At 45.1% G+C, this 26,429-nt stretch overlaps 1 protein-coding gene across 3 annotated transcripts in view; it reads left to right on the top strand.

Annotated features, from left to right (window-relative positions):
* The window catches only part of CLDN10 (claudin 10), a 102,548-nt gene that overhangs the window by 52,778 nt on the left and 23,341 nt on the right, over positions 1 to 26,429 (top strand). The window contains exon 1 of one of the 3 annotated variants that reach the window (XM_081198654.1): positions 19,260 to 19,570. The exons of the other annotated variants lie outside the window; for them this stretch is intronic. Coding sequence (XP_081054780.1) covers positions 19,351 to 19,570 — 220 coding nt within the window. The 5' untranslated portion in view covers positions 19,260 to 19,350. Of the gene's footprint in view, positions 1 to 19,259; positions 19,571 to 26,429 lie in introns of those variants that run through there. 3 annotated transcript variants of the gene reach the window in all.

Below are 26,429 nucleotides of genomic sequence, written 5' to 3'. Positions count from 1 at the left end.
TGAGAACAGAAATTGTGTCGCGGTGGTGCAGCAGCAGCGGGAGGCCCCATTGGCTAAAGTGGTACCTCAGGTTAAGAACAGTTTCAGGTTAAGAACGGACCTCCAGAACGAATTGAGTTCTTAACCCGAGGTACCACTGTACCTCGTTATGTGAATCTCTTCATCCTCCATCCGTTTTCTGCTGCTCCAGAGAAGCGGACACGGAGCAATGGATCCAAACTACAAGAAAGAAGATTCCACCTAAACATTAGGAAGAACTTCCTGACAGTAAGAGCTGTTCGACAGTGGAATTTGCTGCCAAGGAGTGTGGTGGAGTCTCCTACTTTGGAGGTCTTTAAGCAGAGGCTTGACAACCATATGTCAGGAGTGCTCTGATGGTGTTTCCTGCTTGGCAGGGGGTTGGACTCGATGGCCCTTGTGGTCTCTTCCAACTCTATGATTCTATGATTCTATCCAGCCCCATATTCTCAAACTGGATTTCTGGATCCACTGAGAGCATCCTCTTCTCAGTCAACTGGACACCAGCCCTGGGGTTTGTTCTTGATTCCTTCCCCTCCCTTGGAACTCATATTCAATCCATCATGTCCCTTTTTCTTGTCCTTTCAGTAATGTAAAACTCTGCTCCCTCCCTCTGCTCAGGTCTGGTCTAGAGAGGGAGGAGAAATCCATTTTAGAGGGATTTATACATGGGATTTGGTGGTTCTGACCCAATCAAGCTTTGATCACATTCTCTCATATTAGGTGCCCACTCATATCCAAGCTGCTTGTGGGTTAAAAATCCCAACTCATTATATGCATTTTTTAAAAAAACCAAACATTATATGTGTAAAAGAGCTAATCCATATGCTGCAGCATAATTTTATTTATAATTTATTTATCATTTCATGATAGTTATATGCAGCTTGTGTGCTCATTGCGTTAGGAAACCTGGGAAATATATTCATATTATATGCATGCAATATTATATCTATGTTGTTGTTGTTTAGTCGTTTAGTCGTGTCCAACTCTTCGTGACCCCATGGACCAGAGCACGCCAGGCACTCCTGTCTTCTGCTGCCTCCCGCAGTTTGGTCAAACTCATGCTGGTAGCTTCGAGAACACTGTCCAACCATCTTGTCCTCTGTCGTCCCCTTCTCCTTAGGCCCTCAATCCTTCCCAACATCAGGGTCTTTTCCAGGGTCTTTTCCTGTACTATTATATCTATAGTACACCTGACTCATAGCTCCTCACTATGCTCCTCACAATGTTCCTTCCTTTCCACTTTATCTTTTTGCGGTCAGTCACTGCATTGTATTATGTCTCATCATCTTTTATGATGTATCATTGCAATTGACCTATGGCTAAACAAGGCATTAATAAGTGAAGCCAGAAATAGGTACGCACACAAATCTGGCAGAATGTGGGCCATAAACAGCTTTCCTGTGCAGTAATTCTTGCTAGGGTTTCTGGGGACACAGCTATACCAGTGAGAAGAGCATAAAAGGGGAAATAGCTGTGTCCCCAGCAGCCCTAGCTAGAATTGCCCATTAGGAATGTTGCTTATGGCCTCATTCTGCCAACATCTGATGATGATGGGAAAAACCATGCATGGCAGATGCTTCCTCACAGAGTGTGGACTTTGAAGCCTTAATTACTAAGACTTGGGACTAAAGCTTCAAACCAATTCTACATTTCCTATGTAGTAATACAGGGATGCAGTCTTTTTTCTTCTTTGCCTTTCAGAGCACCTTCATCTTCAGATATTAGATGGTGAAAATGTGGGGTCTGTGTGATGTAAAAGATTCAGCTGCCAATTTCTTCAGATCAAGGCTGTTGTGAAAGGCAGAGGAGCAGACCAAAGTTGTTGCGCTTTTTGGCCATCAGTGCTTTTTTTCTTAAAAAATGTTTAGGAGTACTCTCATTTTGACTCAGGAAGATCACCATTTCATCATTCAATTTGGGTGAAATAAATACAGTAAATGGACAAAAGTACAAACAGCATGCATTAACTCAAGGGTCAGCAAACTTTTTCAGCAGGGGGGCAGTCCACTGTCCCTCAGACCTTGTGGGGGGCCGCACTATATTTGGGGGGGGAGAATGAATTCCTATGCCCCACAAATAACCCAGAGATGCATTTTAAATAAAAGGACACATTCTACTCATTTAAAACACACTGATTCCCGGACCATCCACAGGCCGGAATTAGAAGGTGATTGGGCTGGATCCGGCCCCCAGGCCTTAGTTTGCCTACCCATGCATTAACTCATATTACACAGTTGTCTGACAGCTCACAGTGACTTCCACACTGGCACGAGGTTGTGTGCACTAACATCTTCCTGATTCCTCTGATGAAAAATAGTAATTTTTCTACTAATATTGAAATGAGGCCAGACAGTAAACCACCACACATCCACATTCCACACTGTTTCACACATTAAACGCTCACTTCCACCTGAGACTCAGGAAACAGCATGACAGGAAATGAAGCCACCATCAGAGGTAGCAGCGGAGCTGACGATTCACCATGCTAGAGAAGATTTTTTTTTAAAAAAATGTTTAGTTTCTTCCCCCATTAGATTCACAAAATATTTAGGGGTATGCGTACCCCTGCATATCCCCAGGAAAAAAGCACTGGTTGCCATACATCCGGGTTTTCCCTGACAGGAATCTCAGAAGCGGTCTCCCATCCAATTTGAAACCATACCAAACTCCGCTTAGCTTTGCAAATATGCACTAGGAGCAGGGCATATTGAACCATTTTAAATATGAGAAACTGAAACTGGTGCTTTTCAATGCAATTCTATGCATGTCTACTCAGGAGTAAGTCCCTCTGAGTTTCATGCAGCCTCCTCAGAGAAGTGGGGACAGGATTGCAGCCTTTGCATGGTTGCTGTTGTTGCTTTCACATTTATATCATGGCCAGAAATCAACCATTTTGGGACCCAAGGTATGCAATATGGGGGGGTGACCCTTACAAAATGGGGGGTCACCTCACCCCACTATATTTCATACACATGGATACTCAGGAGACAGGCCAGTGAAAAATTGTCTATTCTGTTTCAAAGGGAAAGGAGTGGTGCTTTGTTTTTTTCACACCCCTTGATAGGTTTGATAGCTCACCTATCTAATCTTTGCCGCAATGATGTATGGAATTGGCTTACAACAATACAACAAAGCATCGTTCAATATTTTCAATTATACAAATGCCACATGAAAGGGTAAAGGGATGAACTCCTGGAATTTGGTGTGAATCACCATCCCAATAAACACAGTAATAAAGGTTTTTCTAACTACTTAGAGGAGAACTCCACCCAGTTTGCTCATCTGAGAGAGCATAAGGTTCACAAGTTCATGCGCAACTCAGAAGTTTGTCATGTTGGCTGGAAATAAAACCTCTTTGGGGGTCTTTTTCTTTCTTTTTGCAAGGAGCAACATCAGGATATGGGGATGCCTAACCTTTCCCTCCTTGCCTGCCATTTTTCTTCTGCATCTCAACCCACCTAACACAGGCAGGTTTTCCCCCCTTGCTATGGGATTCCAAGTGCATTTGCCTACCCTCACAAACTCACCTCTTGTGCTCTTGAAGAAAATGATTACACATTCCTCATCCCCATAGCAGATACCTGGTCATTGGCACATTTGCCAATTGAATACAGGAGACTTGGTTGAGCTTAGCACACTCCATCAACTTCTGCCCCCAGGGCAATTGCCAGCAGTTCCATACAGTTTACGTTAGCAGCTGTCGTCTCTGATGTTGTGCAGTGGAAATCGATGAAAATTGAATTGTTGTTGTTGTTGTTGTTGTTGTTGTTGTTGTTGTTGTTGTTGTTGTTGTTACCCTGTCCATTTGGCTGGGTTTCCTCAGCCACTACGGGCGGTTTCCAACAAAATATTAAAAACATGATAAAACATCAAACATTAAAAACTTCCCTAAACAGGGCTAGCTTCAGATGTCTTCTAAAAATCAGATAGTTTTTTATTTCCTTGATATCTGATGGGAGGACGTTCCACAGGGCGGGCGCCACTACCGAGAAAGCCCTCTGCCTAGTTCTCTGTAGCTTCACTTCTCACAGTGAGGGAACCGCCAGAAGGCCCTCAGAGCTGGATCTCAGTGGCTGGGCTGGACGATGGCAGTGGAGATGCTCCTTCAGGTATACTGGGCCGAGGCCGTTTAGGGCTTTAAAGGTCAGCACCAACACTTTGAATTGTGCTCGGAAACGTACTGGGAGTGAATGTAGGTCTTTCACTTCACATGCAGTCCAGTTCTTTCCATTTTCTGTGAAATCCTAACATGTGAAGAGGTTTTGAGGTCCAGGCCCTCGGCGCTGGACCTCAGTGTCCTGGCAGAATGATGGGGGTGGAGGCGCTCCTTCAGGTATACTGGGCCGAGGCTGCAAAGGTCAGCACCAGCACTTTGAATTCTTCTCATAGACGTACTGGGAGCCAATGTAGGTCTTTCAAGACCGGTGTTGTATGGTCTCGGCGGCTGCTCCCAGTCACCAGTCTAGCTGCCGCACTCTGGATTAGTTGTAGTTTCCAGGTCACATTCAAAGGTAGCCCCACATAGAGGCCATTACAGTAGTTCAAATCACAATCAATTAATGCTTCAACCTGTATTGTATCATTCTAAATGTCCTCTGAATCGTCTGTTAACCGCACAGGGGTGGGAAAGGCAGGGCTCTGTATTTCCCTTCTCTGCAGCTATACAGTGGTACCTCAGGTTACAGACACTTCAGGTTACAGACTCCGCTAACCCAGAAATAGTACCTCAGGTTAAGAACTTTGCTTCAGGATGAGAACAGAAATTGCGCGGTGGCGGCATTGTGGCAGCGAGAGGCCCCATTAGCTAATGTGGTACCGCAGGTTAAGAACAGTTTCAGGTTAAGAACGGACCTCCAGAACAAATTAAGTTCTTAACCTGAGATACCACTGTATGGAAGTCATGTTTAGTACCTGCCTTCATATAGGAAGTAGGGGAGGGGGCTGATGTTTAAGACCAAAATAGCCCCACAGAGGAGCGCAGTACATTTCCCCACCTGAAACTTATGCCTTAAAAGCTTATCTCTTCAACCCAGGGTGTGTCCAGACAACCTGTTTATTTCAGCATTCATCCCAAATTTATTTGCACGGAGATGAAATAGTGTTGGCTATTTAATGGGCATTCACTCTTTAATTGTTAGGGGAGAGGTTGGTGACATTGGATCAAAGCAAGTGTTATCCTGTACTTTTCCAGTCACTGCAGAAAGACCAGCCTTTCCAGGGAAGAGGGCTTGTTGTACAAGACCTCTCGATCATCTATGTAATGGGAATTGTAGTTGCTTGTGTGTAAGTCACCGACTTCTCTAAACTGCTTGTTTGTTTAAACCTTTCCCTAACTGAAGCGCACTCCTGTGCGTCTGCTTCAGTCGCTGGCAGAATCCGTTAGTGGGTGTTTCCTAAACTTTTTCCAACATAAGAATTCCTTGACAGCCAGTCTCCTCCTAGCCTCTCTGTGCGGAAGCCTTCTGCGCAGAGTAGGCGTGCCTAGTGGTGGTCCGGCACTCTCCCCGCTGATCTCACTGGAAGAGTCCCTGAGCCTTCCCTCCAAAGTGCTCTCATTCTCTCCTTTCTTCTTGGTGTCACCTTGATTCCCTTCCCCCTCGGAAACTCTCTCTCTCTCCTTGCTGGTTCCCTCTCCTGCACTATCGGGGCGACTTCTCTCCTTCTCTCTCTGCTGGTCTCCGATGTCAGTTCCATGACATCCTAAAATTGCACAACCTGAATTTGCCGGCATGTGATCGGATCCCATTTGCAAACAGTGACAGTCTGGAAGTGCCCAGAAACTCCAACAGCAGAAGTTACCTTTGCTAGGAAAAAAAGACTGTGGGGAGGTGTGTCTCAGGCAGGATAGAAATTCTGCACAACACCTGAGTCATTTTCCTGTTAAGGTCAGGAGTTCCCTCTTTCTACATGACTTGTCATTTCTATGTCTAAATGAATAGAACAATTGCGGCATGTAATGCCCTGAAAGAAAACATTATGAAAATGATATACAGGTGGTACATGACCCCAGTCAAGCTTGCTAAGATATATCATCTGTCTGATAACAAATGTTGGAAATGTAAGGAGGCTGAAGGGACATTCTTTCACCTATGGTGGACTTGTCCAAAAGTGAAGGCCTTCTGGGAAATGATTTACAATGAGTTAAAAAAGGTGTTTAAGTACACCTTTCCTAAGAAACCGGAGGCCTTCCTCTTGGGCATTGTCGGCCAAAAGGTGTTAAAGAAGGATAGAACGTTTTTTATGTATGCAACTACAGCAGCAAGAATTCTTATTGCCAAATATTGGAAGACGCAAGATTTGCCCACACTGGAAGAGTGGCAAACGCAATTGATGGACTATATGGAATTGGCCGAGATGACTGCCAGAATCCGAGACTTGGGAGAAGAAACAATTGAGGAGGACTGGAAAAAATTTAAGGACTATTTGCAAAAACTTTATAAGCTATATGAACTATAAAAATTCGCATGATTTGGAAGGTTAGCTCCAGCGATGAGAGCTGACGATATATGAAATTAGGTAACACCAATGGAAGGATTAAATGTTTGAATGTCTAAAATGATAGTATACTTGTTATTAAAGTAAATGGATAATAAGTAATTTAAACTCAAAATGCAATGATTTGAAGGTATAAAAGAAACACATGAAACAAGGTTACAATTTGCTGATAATTTTATTGTTAAGAATGCATTGTGCGGGAGATGTGGGGAAGTCCGATGGATGACTGAAATAAGCTTTGAAACGATTCATTTTTTTTTCTTTTGTTTTCTTGCTGTTCTTGTTTCTTTGTATATCTGACTGGTTTCTTTATCTGGAAAAAATGCAATAAATTTTTTATTAAAATAAATAAATAAATGAATAGAACAATTGCCACCATGTCTAATGTGCTCAAACTTGTGGTAAGATTTGAACAAGGGGCTTCTGGTTGACACATTTTAAAGCCGCTACATTATACCAGCTCTCAGTTTTACTCTGCCCAGAATCACAGCATGTTCCTTTTTTAACTGGCAAAGAAAAAAATAATAGCAGTGTGCTCTTAAAGGAATTATATTCACCTAGTTTCGAACACCTAAGAAAACTGTTTAAAACCGCACGCAAACAAGGAAGGTTGCAAAGTAGCTTTATCCCTCGACATGAGCAACTTTCTAAATAACGTCTATGTTTTGGGTCATTTCTCATACGGCTATCAGCACTGCTGAAACACAACTTCCTGCTTCTGTTTGTAATCAAACGACAGGTCCCCAAGTCCTTTTTTCTTTTGAAAGCAAGCTTTGGCCGATCTTATCGGCCCTTTATTTTTCATTCTCGGATTACAACCCCAGAGATTTTATCGCCGTGAGTATCTATTGTCAATTTCACTCCTGTTACAAGTTAGGCAGCTAGTGCAAGAAGGGATCGTTATTAAAGAATCACATTTATTTATATAGTCTTGCTGCCTCGGTGGTGGCGAATGAGTCCCTAGGGAATCCGGTGTACAGACCGATTTGCAAGAAGTGTCACTTTCTGGCATAGCACTAGTAACCTGAACTAATCAACGCCACCCTGACAGCTGCTGCACCTGTAACAGCCACCAATTCTGCTTGCAAGGAAGTGGCTGTACATTTGTAAGGGCATCATGGGGCACAGACTCCAATGAATGAATCTGTGGCTCAGGCAAGACTGGTGAGGAGTCACAGGTGTCTCCCCCTCTTGCTGCGACCAGCTCCCCTCCAACCTTGTATCCCAGAATCAGAAGAGGCATGAAAAGGGCAGAGGAGATATTGACCGCAAACAGGCACAGTCTCTGGTTGCTTGGGAAAAGCCTGGGGGGAGAAGAGGGGACTTTCAGCCTTGGCGACTGGTTTTTCATGGACCTATTTGGGGATGAGCTGCTCCGCGCCTTAGGCCTTGACACTCAGCCAAGTCTGCAGAGATTGTGTCTTTGCTCATAAAGAGTTAACTCCAACTTTGAACTGTGCAACTATTGACCGGCACACTCCTGTGATACACTGTAAAGGGCACTGCAAAAACTGCTTATAGGTCTAATGGGAATTAGGAATGCCTAGTCCCTGGGAAATCAGTGGCACCTAATTCTACAGAAGCTCTCGGTATCTTATTGAAAGCAGTGGCACTCAAGATATTCAGAGCTGACTTTCTGTTACTTTCAGTGAGACTGTGAACAAAATGCGAAGCTGGCATCTGTGTTAGGTATAGTAGACGTACCGGTACAGGTGTAGCCAAGGCTGTATGTATTCTGTAACTGATTAAAAGTTTCAGTTTGGCAGAGAATTTGGCATCCTGAGTATCTTAGCTTTCTGTCTTTTTAAAAAGATGAGTAAGTTTTTAGTCCTTTGTGCGATAGAGCCAGCTTGAAAGTGCATTGGCAACAATAAAAATAAAAATGAAAGTGCATTGGCAACACATAGTAAAATTTCAGAAGCTAGAAAGAGCACTGAGCAGGATTTACTTTTTTCAAAGTAGCTGGGTGTGCAAGTTCAGTGTTCTGGATAGTTTGTCATTCCCTAGCAGAAACAGGCACGACTATGCGAATGTAAGTGCAGCATACACAGCTCCTTTTTTTTCCTTTCTTTTTTTTTTTTTTGGACGTTGCATATACCCAACTCTGATTATAGAAAACTGTTGTGATGTGATTGTAGAATAACCTTTTCCAGTTATCTTGCATGCAATGCCATTCTGGTTTATGATGGCACAAGCCGCATTTTGCAGTTAGGATTGGAGTGCCAGTTAATTTGCTGTTTTTGGAAGGCACATGCTGAAGGCTCATAGTTGAAATCGTTTTTCTCCTTGTCCTCATTCCCTTTTACTTCCTGGCTGCTTATTCACACTATTCCCAGTCCAGAATAATCTTTCCTTTGTCACTCTGACCTTTTTTTGATCTTGGCCATCCTGCTTTCACTTGAGTTAAATTAGCCTAAAGAAATGGATCTGGTCCGTCTTTTCCTTTAATATGCTTGGTTTCACATGATCAGTGGCAGGTAGGGCATGAGCCAAGAAATACACAACAAGGCTTCAAGCAATGATCTATCACAGTCCTTTCTTAACGGGGTCAAGAGAACTGAGCCTAAGTAAAGCAAGAACGGAAGAAGGCACACAAAAGGGGACCCCATTCTTTTCTCTGGTGCCAGCCCTGGGCTTATGCAATCTGTTACTTGGAAGTAACAATCCCTTAATATTCTGAAGCGTCATAAATGTTTCTACAATCAAGGGATAAATCATAGGTAGAAGCAGGAGAAAGGGAAAGGAGGAAAGCCCATTGATCACAGCTCCATTTCCTGCCTCTATTGCTACCCACCACAGGTTCTTAGAAGCAGTACATGATTTCAGTTTGTGCTCTGAATGTTCCTCCAGCAGAACACAGAATCACAGAATGGTTGCTGGACCCTGAGAGTCCTCTAGTGCAACCTTTCCCCCCCCCCGCCCCCCACAATGAAGGAATCTCAACTAGGTCATACATGACAGTTGGCCATCCAACCTCTGCTTAAAAATCTCCAAGGAAGGAGAGTCCACAACCTCCTGAGGGAATCCATTCCCCCTGTCCAGCAGCTCTTACCCTCAGAAAGTTCTTCCCGGTGTTTAGTAGAAATCTCCTTTCCTGTAACTTGAATCCATTGGTTCAAGTCCTACCCTCGAGAAAACATGCTCGCTCCATCTTCTATGTGGCGGCCCTTTAGATATTGGGAGACGGCTGTCATTTCTCCTCTTATCCAGGCGAAAACTATTTTAGAGAAGTGAAGGCAGGCATAATGGTGACATCACAGGCACAAGGCAATCAGTGCTTGGCACAGACAATTTCTGCTGCAAAGTTGCAGAATGGTTTTTTTGAGAACGGGACCCTAGAGAGCAGGGCCCGCCCAGGACGTTTTGCCGCCTGAGGGCAAACAGATAACGCTGCTACTGCCACCTCCTCTTTCACAGCCTCCCTACATACTGAAGGCCGCAGGGGCATAATAGCAGGGTGAAGGGGGCCGGGTGGTAGTGGTGGTGTTCAGAAGCTGGATCTGCCATCTGAAATGACCATCTCACCTGGTTTCATGGATGAGTAGGCCCTGCTGGAGAAGGCTGGACACCACGCGGATGTAAACGCAGTGATTGTGCTTCCTAATCACCCTTACTGCTGCAATTCTGTTATTTCTGAAGTCCAGGTTTTCATTATGAATGACCCAGGTCCGGTTCTTTGAAGTGAATTACCGTTGGGCTGCCTGAAAGCACCCAGATGGTTTTTTCCTCATTCCAGCCACTCCCTTGTCAATGGAGTCTGCCAGTTCCTCACCAGACACACCAATTAATTCACCATGCTCCATCTCAATTACTGCGTTCCTGGTTGTTTTCCGTTTGGCCAACGCCTCACCTTTTTGCATCTGATCCTTGCAGTTAAAACACGGCACACACGAAACCCTAACAATCAACTTTAGTCTAATGGATTGAAGTTGAATCCTGACAAGACAGAAGTACTGTTTTGGGGGGACAGGGGGCGGGCTGGTGTGGAGGACTCCCTGGTCCTGAATAGGGTAACTGTGCCCCTGAAGGACCAGGTGCGCAGCCTGGGAGTCATTTTGGACTCACAGCTGTCCATGGAGGCGCAGGTCAATTCTGTATCCAGGGCAGCTGTCTACCAACTCCACCTGGTACGCAGGCTGAGACCCTATCTGCCCGCAGACTGTCTCGCCAGAGTGGTGCATGCTCTGGTTATCTCCCGCTTGGACTACTGCAATGCGCTCTACGTGGGGCTACCTTTGAAGGTGACTCGGAAACTACAACTAATCCAGAATGCGGCAGCTAGACTGGTGACTGGGGGCGGCCGCCGAGACCACATAACACCGGTCTTGAAAGACCTACATTGGCTCCCAGTACGTTTCCAAGCACAATTCAAAGTGCAGGTGTTGACCTCTGAAGCCCTAAACGGCCTCGGCCCAGTATACCTGAAGGAGCGTCTCCACCCCCATCGTTCTGCCCGGACGCTGAGGTCCAGTGCTGAGGGCCTTCTGGCGGTTCCCTCATTGCGAGAAGCAAAGCTACAGGGAACCAGGCAGAGGGCCTTCTCGGTAGTGGCACCCGCCCTGTGGAACGCCCTCCCATCAGATGTCAAAGCGATAAATAACTACCTGACATTTAGAAGACATCTTAAGGCAGCCCTGTTCAGGGAAGTTTTTAATCTGTGATATTTTACTGTATTTTGGTTTCTATCGAAGCCGCCCAGAGTGGCTGGGGAAACCCAGCCAGATGGGCGGGGTACAAATAATAAATTATTATTATTATTATTATTATTATTATTATTATTATTATTATTATTATTATTATTATTTCTCATGTAGATTACTGCATTGCGGGGGTTAGACTAGTTGATCTTAGTGGTCTCTTCCAACCCTACAATTCTGTGATTCATGCTGCCTCCTGAGAGCTTAGAAAATTAATCGGAGAGCCCAAGTCCACGGATTCATATATGCAGATGTGCTCTTGGCAGCAATGATGCGTGTTGATTAACAGCACAAACAGCGTGTTGATAAAGGCTGGGTAAACACTCCTGTTTGCTCTCCTGTATCCCATGTGCTCCTGCTATTGGTTCAGGAAGTGACGTACACTTGACTTTAGAACTCATCCATATCTATCCTGTTATTGATTATGATTAAGGATAGTGTTTCATGTTCTGATTTCTCTTGCAACATTTAGGATCGTAGAAACTCTTATTTATTTTCATTCTATACAGTGTGTTTCACAAAAGAGTCAGGGGGAGTGCAGTCAAGAGACAGAGAGAAAATGGCTTCATTCAGTCAGACAGGAGGAAATAGTTCCTCATCAATGGTCCATTGAAAACAAACAATGAGCCGGGTAATTTGCTGATTTTAGTAACACATGATTAATATATTTTGCACGGAATAGCACAATGACTTGAAACCAAAGCCGATGGGCAAATTGTTAATGTTCTTAGTATTATGAGTTTGGTAATCTGATACATGAAAACCTATTTGAAGGTAAAATCTAAGCAGTGCGATCTTGCGCAAGTTTTTGCAGAAGGAAGTCTCCCTGGATCTGTTGGGACTTACTGCCCAGGGACGCGGACTTAGAAAAAATATTGGGGGGGCCCGGGAAAGCTCATGAATAATAAATAAGCTCATGAATATGCAAATAAAGTGGCTCCGGCCCTAAATAGGGCAAGCCACGCCCCCCCAGCCAGCCGATTGGCTGGCTGGGAGGTGTGGCCAGTCGGGATTCCCCTGTTCTCGCGGGATTTCCGGCAGTGCCTTGGCAGTGGCGGTGGTGCTGCGAAGCAGCGAGGCAGGAGCCCCCGCCCCCGGGGATTCCCTAATCTCGCGGGGGACGGCCGGGGCTCTCCGATTAGGGCGCGCGGCTGGCTGGCTGGCGAAGGAGCAGGTGGGGAGGAGGCGGGGGACGGCGGCGGCGCTCTGCTGGAAGGGCGCCCGCCCGAGATTATTGGGGGGGCTGAGCCCCCCCAAAAATTTTTTTGAGGGGGCTCGAGCCCCCTCAAGCCCCATGGAGTCGGCGCCTATGTTACTGCCTGACTAATGTGCTTATCTGAAAGTACACCCCATTGAACTCAATGGAACTTACTTCTGAGTAGACATATATATGAGCAGGGATTTTTTTCAGCCAGAACTTGTGGAAACTCAGATCCGGCACCTCTCAAGTGGATGCCATCTTGCCATTGCTAAGAAAATGAGGGAGGTGTCGAAGGTGAGTTCCGGCACCTTTTTTTTTCTAGAAAAATAGCACTGTATATGAGTTTTCTTAACTCTTCTCTGTCCCACTAGTTCTTTACTGAAAATGCTCATCAACTTTGGTCAGGTCTAATCTTTCCTTTCATCATCTGAGAATGCAAGTAAACCCGTGGTGTGTGTATGTGTGTATTGGGGGTGGGCAGCCTTGTCTGCGTTTAACAGTTCTTCAGTATCTTTACCTGTTCTTATTTTTTGTCATAGACTGGTTGGGTACAGAGGAGTAACCAGCTGGGGAACCCCCAAGGGAAGTCGGCTCAGAGCCTGGGAAGTGCTGGTGGGGCAATGATGAGTGGTTAGAGAGGGAGAAGACTGGGAAGAGGAGGTGTCTTAGTGAGCTGGGAGAGTCTGTGAAAGAGAGAAGTCAGGAAGCAGAGGCAGAGGCTGAAGCAGGTGAGAGGTGGGAAGTCAAGAGGCAAAGATGAGTCAGGCTAGTGAAGAGTCACAGGTCCCCCACCCCACTCCACTGCTGCAGTGAGCTCCCCCTCAACTCCCAGAACCATGAGAGGCATGAAATGGGAGGAGCAAAGATAGGCTGCACACAGGTGTAGTATCTGATTGTGTGCAAGAAGACCTAGAGAGGAGGTAAGGTAAAGGTAAGGGACCCCTGGATGGTTAAATCCAGTCAAAAGCAACTATGGGGTTGCGGGGCTCATCTCGCTATCAGGCCGAAGGAGCCGGCGTTTGTCCAGGTCATGTGGCCAGCATGACTAAACTGCTTCTGGTGCAACGGGACACCGTGACGGAAACCAGAGCACACGGAAACGCCATTTACCTTTCCGCCACAGCTGTACCTATTTATCTACTTGCACTGGCATGCTTTCGAACTGCTAGGTTGGCAGGAGCTGGGACAGAGCAAGGGGAGCTCACTCCATCACAGGGATACGAAATGCTGACCTTCCGATCGGCAAGCCCAAGGGGCCCAGTGGTTTAGACCACAACACCACCCGCGTCCCGAGAGAGGAGGAGACATAGATGGCTGTGGGGAGGAGGGGACTCTTAGTCTCGGCAACTGATTTGATGGAGTATGACCTAAAGGGAATGAGCTGCTGTGCTCATTAGGCCTGAAATTCTGTCCACTGTGAAGATCGTGTTTCGCTAATAAAGAGTTATCTCCAGTTTTGAACTGTGTGATATATTGACTGGCTGGCTCTGTGACATTTTTATGTCAGCTGCCTTGAGGGGGAAAGGCATGGTATGATGATGATGATGATAATTTTATTATTTATACCCCACTTATTATTATTATTATTATTATTATTATTATTGATTTACAGAGGTTTTGAGCGCTGCCTTTTTCTCCCTGCTGATTCCCCACTATGATTACTCTGCTCCTTTCCACAGTTTGGGAAGATGTGTTTTAAAGAACTGGATTTAATGGATAGGGATTTGGTGAAATTATTCCCACAGAAATTACAAGATTTCTAGCTCAGCGATAACACTGTATTTTCCTTTGGGGTTTATTTGGGGGATCTATTAAAAACTGAAATCTATCATTGTTGCCACTGTCATATTTAACCCGAAAGCCTAGAGATTTTACATTCTGCCTTTCCATCAAGTGATCTACAAAACAGCTTACAATGCAGGAAGGGGGGGAAATACCAGACCTCTTAATCATTTGGCTGGTGACAATGGACAGCCTTCCTGCTCCCTTCTATAGCCCCCAGGCCAGCCTTCTTCAACTTGATGCCTTACAGGTAATTTTGTACACCCAACTCCCATCATTCCTAGCCAGCATGGCCAATGGTCAAGGACAATTGGCGTTTGAGTTCAAAACATCTGGAAGTCACAAGGTAGCAAAAACCTGCCACAGGCAGTTGGAGCAAATTTCTTTCTGGAAGGAAGAAGTAATGTTCTGGCAGCTGCTTCTTTTCTGGTTGGTGTCTGGGGCTAGGTTCCTCTCTCAAAAGGAAGAAGAGAAGTATAGGAGATGGTTTTATAAGGTGAAATAATACTGGGTATATTGGACTATTTTTATGAGTAAATATGCAATTTTCTCCTGCACTTTCTTAGATGTCCTCCTGCTCTTTGGTTGGGTTGGCCTTCCCCATGTCTCTTGCTGGACCATAACCCTCCAGGAATCCTTTGTGGCAAAAAAGGCTTGAGTGTCCTAGCATGTCCAGTCATGTTTGCTTCCCCTGCCCTACCTGCTACGTAGAAGTTGGCCAGTTCCTATCTGGTAGATACAGTATATGGAACTATAGTTGTCCACTAGATCAGGAGTTCCCAGACTGTGGCCTGAGGACTACCAATGGCCCGTGAACTTCATTCAGGTGGTCCATGACATGTCTGTAAAATGGCAATTAAAAATAACGCCGCATCTAGCAAATATCATTGAAATTGCTGCAACAGGCAGAAAAATTACTAAGTGGTCTGCCAAGACTCCCAGCTATTTTCAAGCGGTCCACTGGAGGAAAAGCTCGGGGACCTCTGTACGATACAAAATGGGTTATATAAATGGGGAAGCAATCTAACCAGCATGTCTCTGGAGAGGGAGCTGCCAAATTTGACTCACAGTTTGGTCCTATACATATTTATTAGTGATTTTAAAAAAAACACACCATTGTGCCCAACAAAGCTTAGGTCTCATTCAGATATCCGCTTGTCCTGCTGCTTTTGCCTGGGGAAACCTGATCTTTACCTCTGAATGCTTTTCCCAGGGTAAACTACAGGAGCAAACAGAAAACCACTCGGCCCCATGGTTTCTGGGCATGGGACCAGCAGGAGTGCGGATGGGCCCTTAACCCACTGTAGGTGTGTTTAGGACTGCAGTCTATGTATTCTTTGCATTGGCACTGGGGCTTGGGACCGACTGGGAAGTGGAAACTGAGCTCAAAAGTCAAAGAAAAGCTTTGGAGGATCCTATCTTGGCACATTCCTGTATTTTGCACACACCATCCAGTTAAACAACACAAAACTCTTGGAAGAATTCCATGTTTTCGATTAATTTTGCTAGACTGAAACAAAATCACAAGACAGCTTTGTTCAGAGAAGGGAGCTTGTGTGGTCCAGTTTGTTGAGCTGGGATGCACGGTGACTTCATGTTGAAAAGACAAGTAACTCACTCTCCATCACATCTCTCCTGTGAAAACTAAATTTATGCCAGGTTTGGCCAGTCCAGGCCTTTTTGTATACTCCATTTCTCCCTAACCCTATAATTTGCAGGATTAAAGAGTATAATGTTCTCTCCTTGTCTCTTTCCGTTTCTTCCGTATACAAAGCATACTAACAGTTTCACGGTAAGGTAATTGATTGACTGCAAGGAGTATCTGTAAGCAAAGCAAGGCTGGCGCTCTGAAAACATTTGCTGCCTGTTTAAATTGCCTGTTAAATCCTTAAATATACTTAAGCAGCTTGAAAACGTGTTTTAATATATTCACAGTCAAGCCATCTGTTCTGTGCTTCATGGTATTACTTTATGCATAACATTGTGTTTAAATGGAGAGAGAAAAATGTAAGTTACTGTAGAAAATGTTTTTGGTTCTGGTCCAGTCCGTTTCTTCAGCTAATTGTTTTGACCTATTGCATCTTAAAATGCAAGTTGTATAGGCATAGCCAAATTAGCAACAATAGGCACGTGAAGTTTGTATATATTGTTTGTTATGCCCATGTGTGTGTGTATCACAAGTTCTCAGTGTATTTAAATGCTTTCCAAAATGCTTGATTTGGCTCCTGAGAACCTCGAATGGAAGGAAGTCTGTTGAAGGCCTTCTCTTTCCCACTCCCTGTGTTCTTCCAAAACCCAGTAGAATGGGGTGTCATGGGGAACTGGGGGTGGGGCAGAGGGGAAGGAGGCAAAATTGGGCAAAAACCCTTTGCAAAAGTTTCCTCCCATTCATGGTCCTCACAACCCTACCCTCTGTGTTATTGCTTCTTCCCAGACACATTTTCAAGGTACAGTGGTACCTCGGTTTTCGAACGTCTCCATTGACGAACGTTTCGGTTTTCGAACGCTGTAAGTAAATGCTTCCGTTTTTGAACACGCCTCGCAAGTCGAATGGCTTCCACTGTATTTTTCTCAGTTTTCTCTATTAAATTTGCAGGGGGCCGTTTGCGCCTCAGTTTTCGAACGTTTCAGAACTCGAACGGACTTCTGGCATGGATTACGTTCGAAAACCGAGGTACCACTGTAATGGTAGGAAAGATTTGTTTAAAGCACCAACAGCTAGCTTGAACCCAAGTACTTAATGTAGTACAGTGGTACCTCAGGTTACATACGCTTCAGGTTACATACACTTCAGTTTACATACGCTTCAGGTTACAGACTCCACTAACCCAGAAATAATGCTTCAGGTTAAGAACTTTGCTTCAGGATGAGAACAGAAATCGTGCAGCAGTGGCGCAGTGGCAGCAGGAGGCCCCATTAGCTAAAGTGGTGCTTCAGGTTAAGAACAGACCTCCAGAACGAATTAAGTTCTTAACCTGAGGTACCACTGTATCCATATTCACCAGCAGGGGAGGGAGGTTTGAAAGAGGAGGGTAGTTTGAGAGGATGCCAATCTATCCCACGGTCCAAATTCATCACCCATGTGCTTGCCTATGTCCCCTCCACCATGCCCAGGGACAAAGCTTCACCTGTCTTTAATATCTTGGCAAGAATTCAGGAAAGGTTCTCTAACAATTCAGGCCTGCAGACAAACTCAGCCATATGCACAGAGGTTATACAGAGCCCAGATTCACAAGCTGTCTTTTCCTTGGCCGGCTGCACCCAGGCACCCACTGAAACCATGTCATTCAAGGGGCAGGGAAGGGTTTGAAGTGGCCCAACAGAAAGCGGGTGTAAATGTAAAAGAAAAACCAATCTGGAACAACAGGCATGACGACCCTAATCTGTTTATACTGGCAGAGGAACAAATAAGGCTGTCATCCGTATTTAATTTATGAAACTAGAAATGGGTGCGTGTGGTTTTATTTTGGGAAGGGAAAAAAAGGGCTGCAGTGATCAAATTGTCCGACAGCCTTCACAAACAAAACATTTTCTGCAGAACCCTTGGTTCCCCAGCCCAATGCACAACTCAGTATGGTTGAGAACACCGTTCAAGTAGTTTCACGGTGGAACAAGTTACTCTTCTTAGATGAATTTAGTAAGTGTCACAAGTTCTATGGGACTTTTAGGGCCCAATTTCCAGATCTGTGGCCATGAAGTGGAAGCACCTGGAGACGGTTTGGACTTTTGTTTTTGATGCTTTGTCACTAAAGGAGCAATCCTACAGAGCAGGATCCTCTGGGCTGCGTCCTGGTTCAGCTCCCTCATCCTTGGCTCATCCAGGGATCTACCAACATATCTTCCCAGATGCCAAACCCAGTAGATCTTAAGCTTAAATACACCCTGGATCCTAAACCCATTCGGCTTGGTCACATGACCTGACAGCCTGGTGTAATTCAAGTCAGCAAAAATGGGCGGTGTTCTTCAAACACTATTTCAAAGGTTTGCTTTCCATCTGCTGGGCTTAACAGCTCAGAATGGTTTCAGGCAGGCTGGTGGTGTGTCTTTTTAGGTGGGGGGCGGGGAGTAATATTGTTTGCTTACTTTTAGGGGCTCACCTGGTGCCATCATTACATATATTTAGGCACCAGGTGAAAATATTCCTTTTTATCCAGGCCTTTGGTCATTAAATAATCGATGGCCTCTTAAATCTATGGCCTCGTATTATGTTTCTTTTATTATGCTGCGTAATTACGTTCCTAATGTTTTACAATGCCCTAGGATCTTTGGATAAAGGGTGGCCTATAATTTGAATTATTATTATTAATGATGATTACAGTAATAATAGATCCTGGTGTCAGGGATCAGTCCTGGATTTACAGAATCCATTCCGGTTTCTAATTTGATCCCAGAATGTTCCACTTGTCTTTAGGACTCCCTAATTTCATTGGAGAAATGTTGGAGGGTATGGCATTATCTGACCCCCCAAGCCAAAGAGATAAGTAACTACACAACCTTTAGAAGACAACTGAAGGCACCCCTGTATAGGGAAGGTGGTTTTTTAAAATGTTTAATGGATTATTATGTTTTATATATGTTGGACGGCACCCAGAGGGGCTGGAGTAACCCAGCCAGATGAGTGAGGTATAAATAGCGCAATTATTATGATGGAATAAGACGTCCCTATTTTCATCAGAGAAAGGTTGGTCTGGAGTTATCGGACCCTAGACGGGGCTGGAGTAACCCAGTCAAATAGGCGAGGTATAAAGAGTAAAATTATGATTATGGAACAAGACGTTCCTATTTTCATCAGAGAAAAGTTGGAGGCTGTGTAATAACCATCATCCTAATAGACAGACAGCCAACCCTACCTGGAATTACAGACCTCTCTCCAGCGAGGGCAGCAGGAGGAGGGTCGCCCCCCCCTCTCGCCTCAGCCTTCCTCCCGGGGCCCCGTCGCCCTGGCCAGGCCGGCCGCGAGGGCTCGCCGCCCGGGGTGGGGCGTGGAGCGGCCGGCTCCTCCCTCGCCGCCGGGAGGATGCTGCCGCCCGGGTGGGGAGCTCGGCCGGGGCGCTCAGTCGCTCCGTGCGCTCCGTCGAGGCTGCGAGGAAGGGCCGTGCGCTCTCGCCTCCCGCTCCGAGAGCGCAGCGCTCCATCTTCTCCTCCTTCCCCGCCATGGCCAACTCGTCGGCCGAGATCCTCGCTTTCCTGCTGGTCATCTCGGGCTGGGTGCTGGTGTCGTCCACGCTGCCCACGGACTACTGGAAAGTGTCCACCATCGACGGCACTGTCATCACCACGGCCACCTTCTGGGCCAACCTGTGGAAGACGTGCGTGACCGACTCCACCGGCGTCTCCAACTGCAAGGATTTCCCTTCCATGCTGGCGCTGGACGGTGCGCAAGTCCCTCTTCTTCTCTATCCGCCGCCTTCCTTGGAAGCAGATGGGTCTCCTCGGAGATCCGGGATGGTGGGGAGGGCGAGAGGGAGGAGAAGGAGAGGGGTTTTTTTGGTAGGGACAGCTCCTCGCGCTTCCCGATGGCCACGTGGAGGCTCTTTGCGCGCCCCTGGACCTTCTCTGCGCCCCTTACTTGGGAGTAAGCCCCGTTGGATCCAGCGAGACTTACTTCCGAGTAAACACGCCTCGGGAAAGGTCCAGCTGCAAAGAAATGTACGAGGAGGCTGGAGACCTCTGATCCATTTACTAAGACCCGTGGGAATGGGAATATAAATATTTTCACAATTATTATTATTTTTTAAAAAAATGAATTCTGAAACTATACCATTTCCCTCCCACTGTTTTTTATTTTTTTGTGTGTTTTTGTCTCCATCTTAAAATTATATAAAGTTTGTATTTCAGCTGATGATAATAAGAAAAGGGGGTTTGATGTACAGGTGTGAACCTATTTCCCCCAAGTACAGATGGAAACATCTCAACAGTTGGGAACCATTTTCCCCATCTCTTTTTTTGCTAATACTTTGTTTTTGAACTTTACTTGCTACCCAGGATAATTGCTGTGTGTTTTATTTTAAGTGCTGATGGGTTTGCTGATTGCTCTATAGGAGACCATACTGTTTGCGGCCGCCAAATGTTTTCACTGCTTTTGGGTCTTGGAGAGCTTTTGACAATATTCAAGCTTCTTCCCTTTAAGTCTTCCCCTGGCTCGGAAGGCAGGCACCTTGGGAACTCACCCATAACAGATTTCAAGGATCCCCTGGTTCCTACCCTGATGAAGGGGAAGAACAAATAGAAATCCCCACTTTCCCGAGCAACATCTGGAATGTAGTGCTTTTTTGAAATATTGCTTTCTCAGCTTATGCACTAGTTCCTCAGAAGCTAATATGTGTCGGTACCTCTAAGACAGTCCTCTAAATAAGACAGTCCCGGATATGATCCTTGCCAGATAGCTTTGTGCTTACCTCTTCCTCTTTACTGAATATGCAGGTAGGCTGGGAGGAATCAGCAAGGGGTTGGATATCAACAGCTGAAACAGACCTCCTTCACAGGTGCCTTTCTCTTCCTCTGCAACTCCCCCCCCCCCAAAAAAAAACAACCCGCCCCGATTTGTCAAAGAGTGACTTATTTATACCAGGGCATGTAATAGCTCCCTGTTCATCACCTGCCTCCAGGTGCCAAAGATATGCCCAGCATGCATTTGGGCACCTCATCTCCCCATCCTCCATCTGCTCTCTATGTTGGACCACTTTGGGAAGACACCACTTGCCCCTGTAAGTGCTTTGAATGGTGTCCTGCAAGCACTTACTCTTTGGGAACAAGGGCTAGGTAGATTTGAGCCCTGCATTTCTCAGACCTATCTGGACACTCCGTCAGGGATGGACTTTAGAAATCTTTCATAACGTGGCCCCAGGCGTGAGGTCAAAATTTGGCACCCCCAAATAGATCTTCTTGGTTCTGGGTCTTCTCAATGTTGTACCTGCTCAGCTCGGCACCCTCTGCACCCTAAAACTCCTGCTGCTCTAAAGGTGTGCCTGGAGTTGATAGCGGGAAAGAATCGTGCGATCCAGAACTTCCATATTCCTGCTCCTCTTTCTAAACCATTTTTAAGTTGCTTTGCTAGTCGTGCAGTGGACAGAATGAAGTGTGATCTATGTAGCTATTAACTCATCCCTGACAGCACCACATACTTGTCTGTGGCCTGCCAGCCAGTTCTCCTTGGTTTTGCCGTTGCTCCTTGCCACCCAAACCGCTTGCTTGCCTGCCCTCACCAAGGAGCAGGAGGAACAGCAAGTGGGCTGGTGAAATAGCCGCTGGACAGGTGAGGGATGAGAGGTAGGAGTGGCATCATGGAGAAGGTTGGCCAAGGGGAGGCATCAGTTGGTCCTTCCCTGACTGCTCAGCCTGTGAGTAGGAGGAGCTTAAGCAGTTGCCATCACTTCAAGGGGGGGCAGGTAAAGTTCCACCCCTGAGAAGTGAAAAGGGCCCTATCCAATGCCCTGTTTGAGGGACTCCCCCCCCAAAAAAAACCTCTGGGTAGGGTGGGTCTATAATCCATGGAGTCCATGGAAGGTGTCCTATCTGAGAGATTGATTGATTGATAGATTCTATTTCTATGCCGCTTTTTATTAAAACAAATCCCAAAGCGACTTACAAACGAAAGATAAAAATAACATGATGGAACATCACAAATACAACATAAATTGTATAGAATACTTTACAATGACCTCTCCCAAACACCCCCCCCCCCCAGTGCTGTTATTACCGGTACTTGAAAGGTAAAAAAAATAGCTGTTTAAACACTTCGTTGCAATACCAAAAGAAAAACATGCTGCTATGTCCTGATGTGAGGGGTTTTTTTTGGTTGTGTTGTTTTTCCTCTTCCCATTATAAACGCTTCAAGAGTAGCAAACTGGCTGGTATGTTAATTGTCTCAGCGCTAGGATGGCTATTATTATATTGAATGGTTGCTAAGCTTTTGTAGTGGCTTCATGGGGAAATAGTGAAAGGTTACCTAAATACTGAAGCACAAGTGTTGTTGGAATCAGAAAGCTCTCCTAGAAATCCCTAGATATTAAAATTATTTTATATTCAGGTACCTGTTTTGTTTATCTTGAGGGGGGTCAGGGGTGGCAGTGGTTGACTGAAAGAGACAAGGAAAAATAATGGATGCTATTGGTTTTAAGGCACAGTCCACCCAAAGCCAGCTCTGTTGCTCATTTGACATCCGTGAGAGAAATTGAAGCAAGGGCTTCAACTCTGCAGTTGAAATCAATGGGACTTGAAAGTGCTTCATTTTGGTTTTGATGATGATGATGATGATGATGATAATAATAATAATAATAATAATAATAATAATAATAATAATAATAATAATAATAATAATATAAAAATAATGGGTCTCCCCAACCACTCTGAGCAGCTCCCAACAGAATATTAAAAACACGATAAAGCATCAAACATTAAAAACTTCCCTAAACAGGGCTGCCTTCAGATGTCCTCTAAAAGTCAGGTAGTTTATTTCGTTGACATCTGATGTGAGGGCGTTCTACAGGGCGGGCACGACTACTGAGAAGGCCCTCTGCCTGGTTTCTTGTAACCTCACTTCTCACAGGGAAGGAACCACCAGAAGGCCCTTGACGCTGGACCAATACTGGGCTGAGGCTGTTAAGGGCTTTAAAGGTCAGCTCCAACATTTTGAATTGTGTTCAGAAATGTATTGGGAGCCAATGTAGGTCTTTCAGGACCTACTATATGGTCCTACTATATGGTTATATGGTCTCGGCGGCCACTCCCAGTCACCAGTCTAGCTGCCACATTCTGAATTAGTTCCAGTTTCTGGGTCACCTTCAAAGGTAGCCCCACATAGTGTGCATTGCAGTAGTCCAAGTGGGAGATAACTAGGGCATGCACCACTCTGGTGAGACAGTCTGTGGGCAGGTAGGGTCTCAGCCAGCATACCAGATGGAGCTGGTAGACAGCTGCCCTAGACAAAGAATTGACCTGCACCTCCATGGACAGCTGTGAGTCCAAAATGACTCCCAGGCTACGCACCTGGTCTTTCAAGAGCACAGGTACCCCATGCAAGACCAGGGACGACTCCACACCCACCTGCCCCCTGTCTCCCAAAAACAGTACTTCTGTCTTGTCAGGATTCAGTCTCAATCTGATTGTCCCCCTTTAGCAAAAGACTCCAGAGATGTCTAATGTTTTAATCTATTTTTTAAAAAATAAAAGCCTATGAAATTATGGCACATGCACACTTACACTTCCATCCTAAAGTTGAAATACCAAACTCTTTAGGCTCAGTTCTGGTTGAATTCCTGTTGGTTGGCCCAGAATATCTGCAAATGAAGCCATATTTTCCCTACAGTTCCTATGCTGACATAAGCATGAAATCTTCCTAGATTCCTAGCTGGTTTCTGTAATCAGGGCTAGTATTAGTAGGGTACACCACTGTGATGACTTGGTCCTGCATATGAAGAACATGCAAGGATAAGGCAGGATCTATAAAGCACTGGATGACAGCCCAGTATTGCACATCTTCCAGCCCTGCAACCTAAGATTCTTTGATTGGGCATGCCGGGGACTGAAATTGTGATTTTTATTTTTATTTTCTTTTTTTATATGATTTTTATTAATTTTCCAATAAAAACAAATTTATAACATCATTAAACATCAAAAACTCACTACACATCTTTTTTTCTTTTAGACTTCCATCAAACATGTCTGATAATTTTCCGTAATTATCACAAATCTTCACATTTCTTAATTGATATTGCACTATATATATCTTATCTTACCATGTTGTTTAAACAATATTTCTACCAAACCTTCTTACAGAGCTTCTTGAAAACTTACAAACGTTATATCATTATCACAAATATTTTTAATATATTCTGTAAATTTATTCCAGTCCTCAGTGAATCTTTGGTCTCGTCGGTTGCGAATCCTCCCTGTCAATCTGTCCAGTTCTGCGTAATCCATTAATTTCGATCTCCATTCTTCAATCGTAGGCATTTCTTCTTGTTTCCTTTTCTGGGCCAAAAGAGTTCTGGCTGCAGTTACTGCATACAGAAATACTTTCTGATCGTTCCTTTTTATTTCACCACCTAATATTCCGAATAGAAATGCTTCTGGATTTCTAACAAATGTGTATTTCAGTATTTTCTTTATCTCATTATATATCATTTCCCAGAAGCACTTCATTTTTTTACATTCCCACCACATATGATAAAATGTCCCTTCTTTCTCCTTACATTTCCAACATTTATTACTCACCTTATACATCTTACTTAATTTAACTGGTGTTATATACCATCAATATATCATTTTCATAGCATTTTCTTTAATTGTGGTACATGCCGTAAATCTCATCTCTTCCTTCCACAATTTTATCCAATCATCAAATTGAATGTTATATCCAAAGTCTTTGGCCCATTGAATCATAACTGATTTAACCTCTTCATCCTTCAAATGCCATTCTAATAATAATTTATACACCATAGATAAATTTGTAACTTCGCTATTCAATACTTGTGATTTTTCAGCAGACAAATCTGGTGTTCTACCACTGAGCTCTGGTCCTTCCATATAAATAACATTAATAACATAGGAAACTGCATTTTACTGAGTCAGACCACTGGTCTATCTAACTCAATAGTGTCTCTGGTGACTGGCAAGTAGCTCTTTAGCCTTTCTGATAGGGTTCTCTTCAAACCCTACCTTGAGATTCAACATTGGACTTTCTGCATGCAGACATTAAAGGCAGTCCTTTCCCTCATAATCTGAGAGCTGATTTGCCTGCTCAGTGATCTTGTTCTCCTGACACAGTACCATTTTGAAATGGAATTCACTGTCGTGAGACATGGTGATGATCATTACATGAGATGACTTTAAGCAGCTATCACAAGTATTCGGGGAAGGCAGATATATCAATGGCGATTGACCGTGATACCTAAACAGAGGCTTTAGAGCAGGGGTCAGCAACCTTTTTCAGCCGTGGGCTAGTCCACCATGTCTCAGACCATGTGGTGGGCCAGACTACTTTTTTTGGGGGGTGGTGGTGAATGAATTCCTATTAAGGTAAAGGGACCCCTGACCATTAGGTCCAGTCGTGACCAACTCTGGGGTTGCGGCGCTCATCTCGCTTTACTGGCCGAGGGAGCTGGCATACATGTGGCCAGCATGACTAAGCTGCTTCCAGTGAACCAGAGCAGCGCACGGAAATGCCGTTTACCTTCCCGCTGGAGCGGTACCTATTTATCTACTTGCACCTTGATGTGCTTTCAGACTGCTAGGTTGGCAGGAGCAGGGACTGAGCAACAGGAGCTCACTTCCGTCGTGGGGATTTGAACCGCCGACCTTCCGATCGGCAAGTCCTAGGCTCTGTGGTTTAACCCACAGCGCCACCCGCGTCCCAAACGAATTCCTATGCCCCACAAATAACTCAGAGATGAATTTTAAATAAAAGCACACACTCTACTCATGTAAAAACACGCTGATTCCTGGACCACCCGTGGGCCAGATTGAGAAGGTGATTGGGCTTCATCCCCTGCTTTAGAGTAAGCATGGGGAACCTGCATGATCCATTAGATAGTGGGTCCAACCATGAAAAAGGCGATATCTGCATGTGCTAGAGAGGGAACTGAGGGGCAGATGGGGCTCGTCCACCTGAGAAGGCAGCCCATCTAGGAGAAGGAAAGCTCTGGTCCTAAATCTCCACTGCCTTGCAGGGTAACTTCAGAAGAAGAAAATGCTAAGGAGTAAACCTTGCACATATCTGCAGTGGAGTTGGGTGGTGCCTTGTCTGCCTCTTTCCAGCAACTCCTGCAGCCAAGATGGTGCCAAACATATTGTCCTGCTTTCTTTTGGACCACATCAGTGAGGTCAAGAGGGGGATCTTGCTGCCTGGGCAACCCAGGACCTTCAGACACGTTGCCTGTGCCTGCATCCCAGGGTGGTCACTTTGACGTTGCTCACGCAGTGGTTTGACTTCACCCCTGGAGGCACACTCCATTGTCTCTTGAGACAGATGGATGCCAACAATAGCCACCATCATGCTAGCTGGGCTTTATGGGAGTTGCAGCCCAACAACATACAGAGGGCCACAGGGTCCATGACCCTGCATTAAAGTCGGTATACATGTAAGTACCAGGGGCCAACAAACTAAAGATAACTATTGCCTTCATTCTCTGCTTGAGCTCCCAGAAGCGCTTCGCTTGCCACCCTCTGTGTTTTGTTTGTTTTAAGCGTGTTCCCCATTTTTGATCCACTGGTGTATACATATCCATCTTTGG

Source organism: Podarcis bocagei (genome assembly GCF_964188305.1).
Source record: "Podarcis bocagei genome assembly, chromosome: 6".
Taxonomy (NCBI): Eukaryota; Metazoa; Chordata; class Lepidosauria; order Squamata; family Lacertidae; genus Podarcis; species Podarcis bocagei.
Note: the sequence above shows the minus strand (reverse complement) of the source record. Positions and strands in the feature narration are given on the sequence as shown.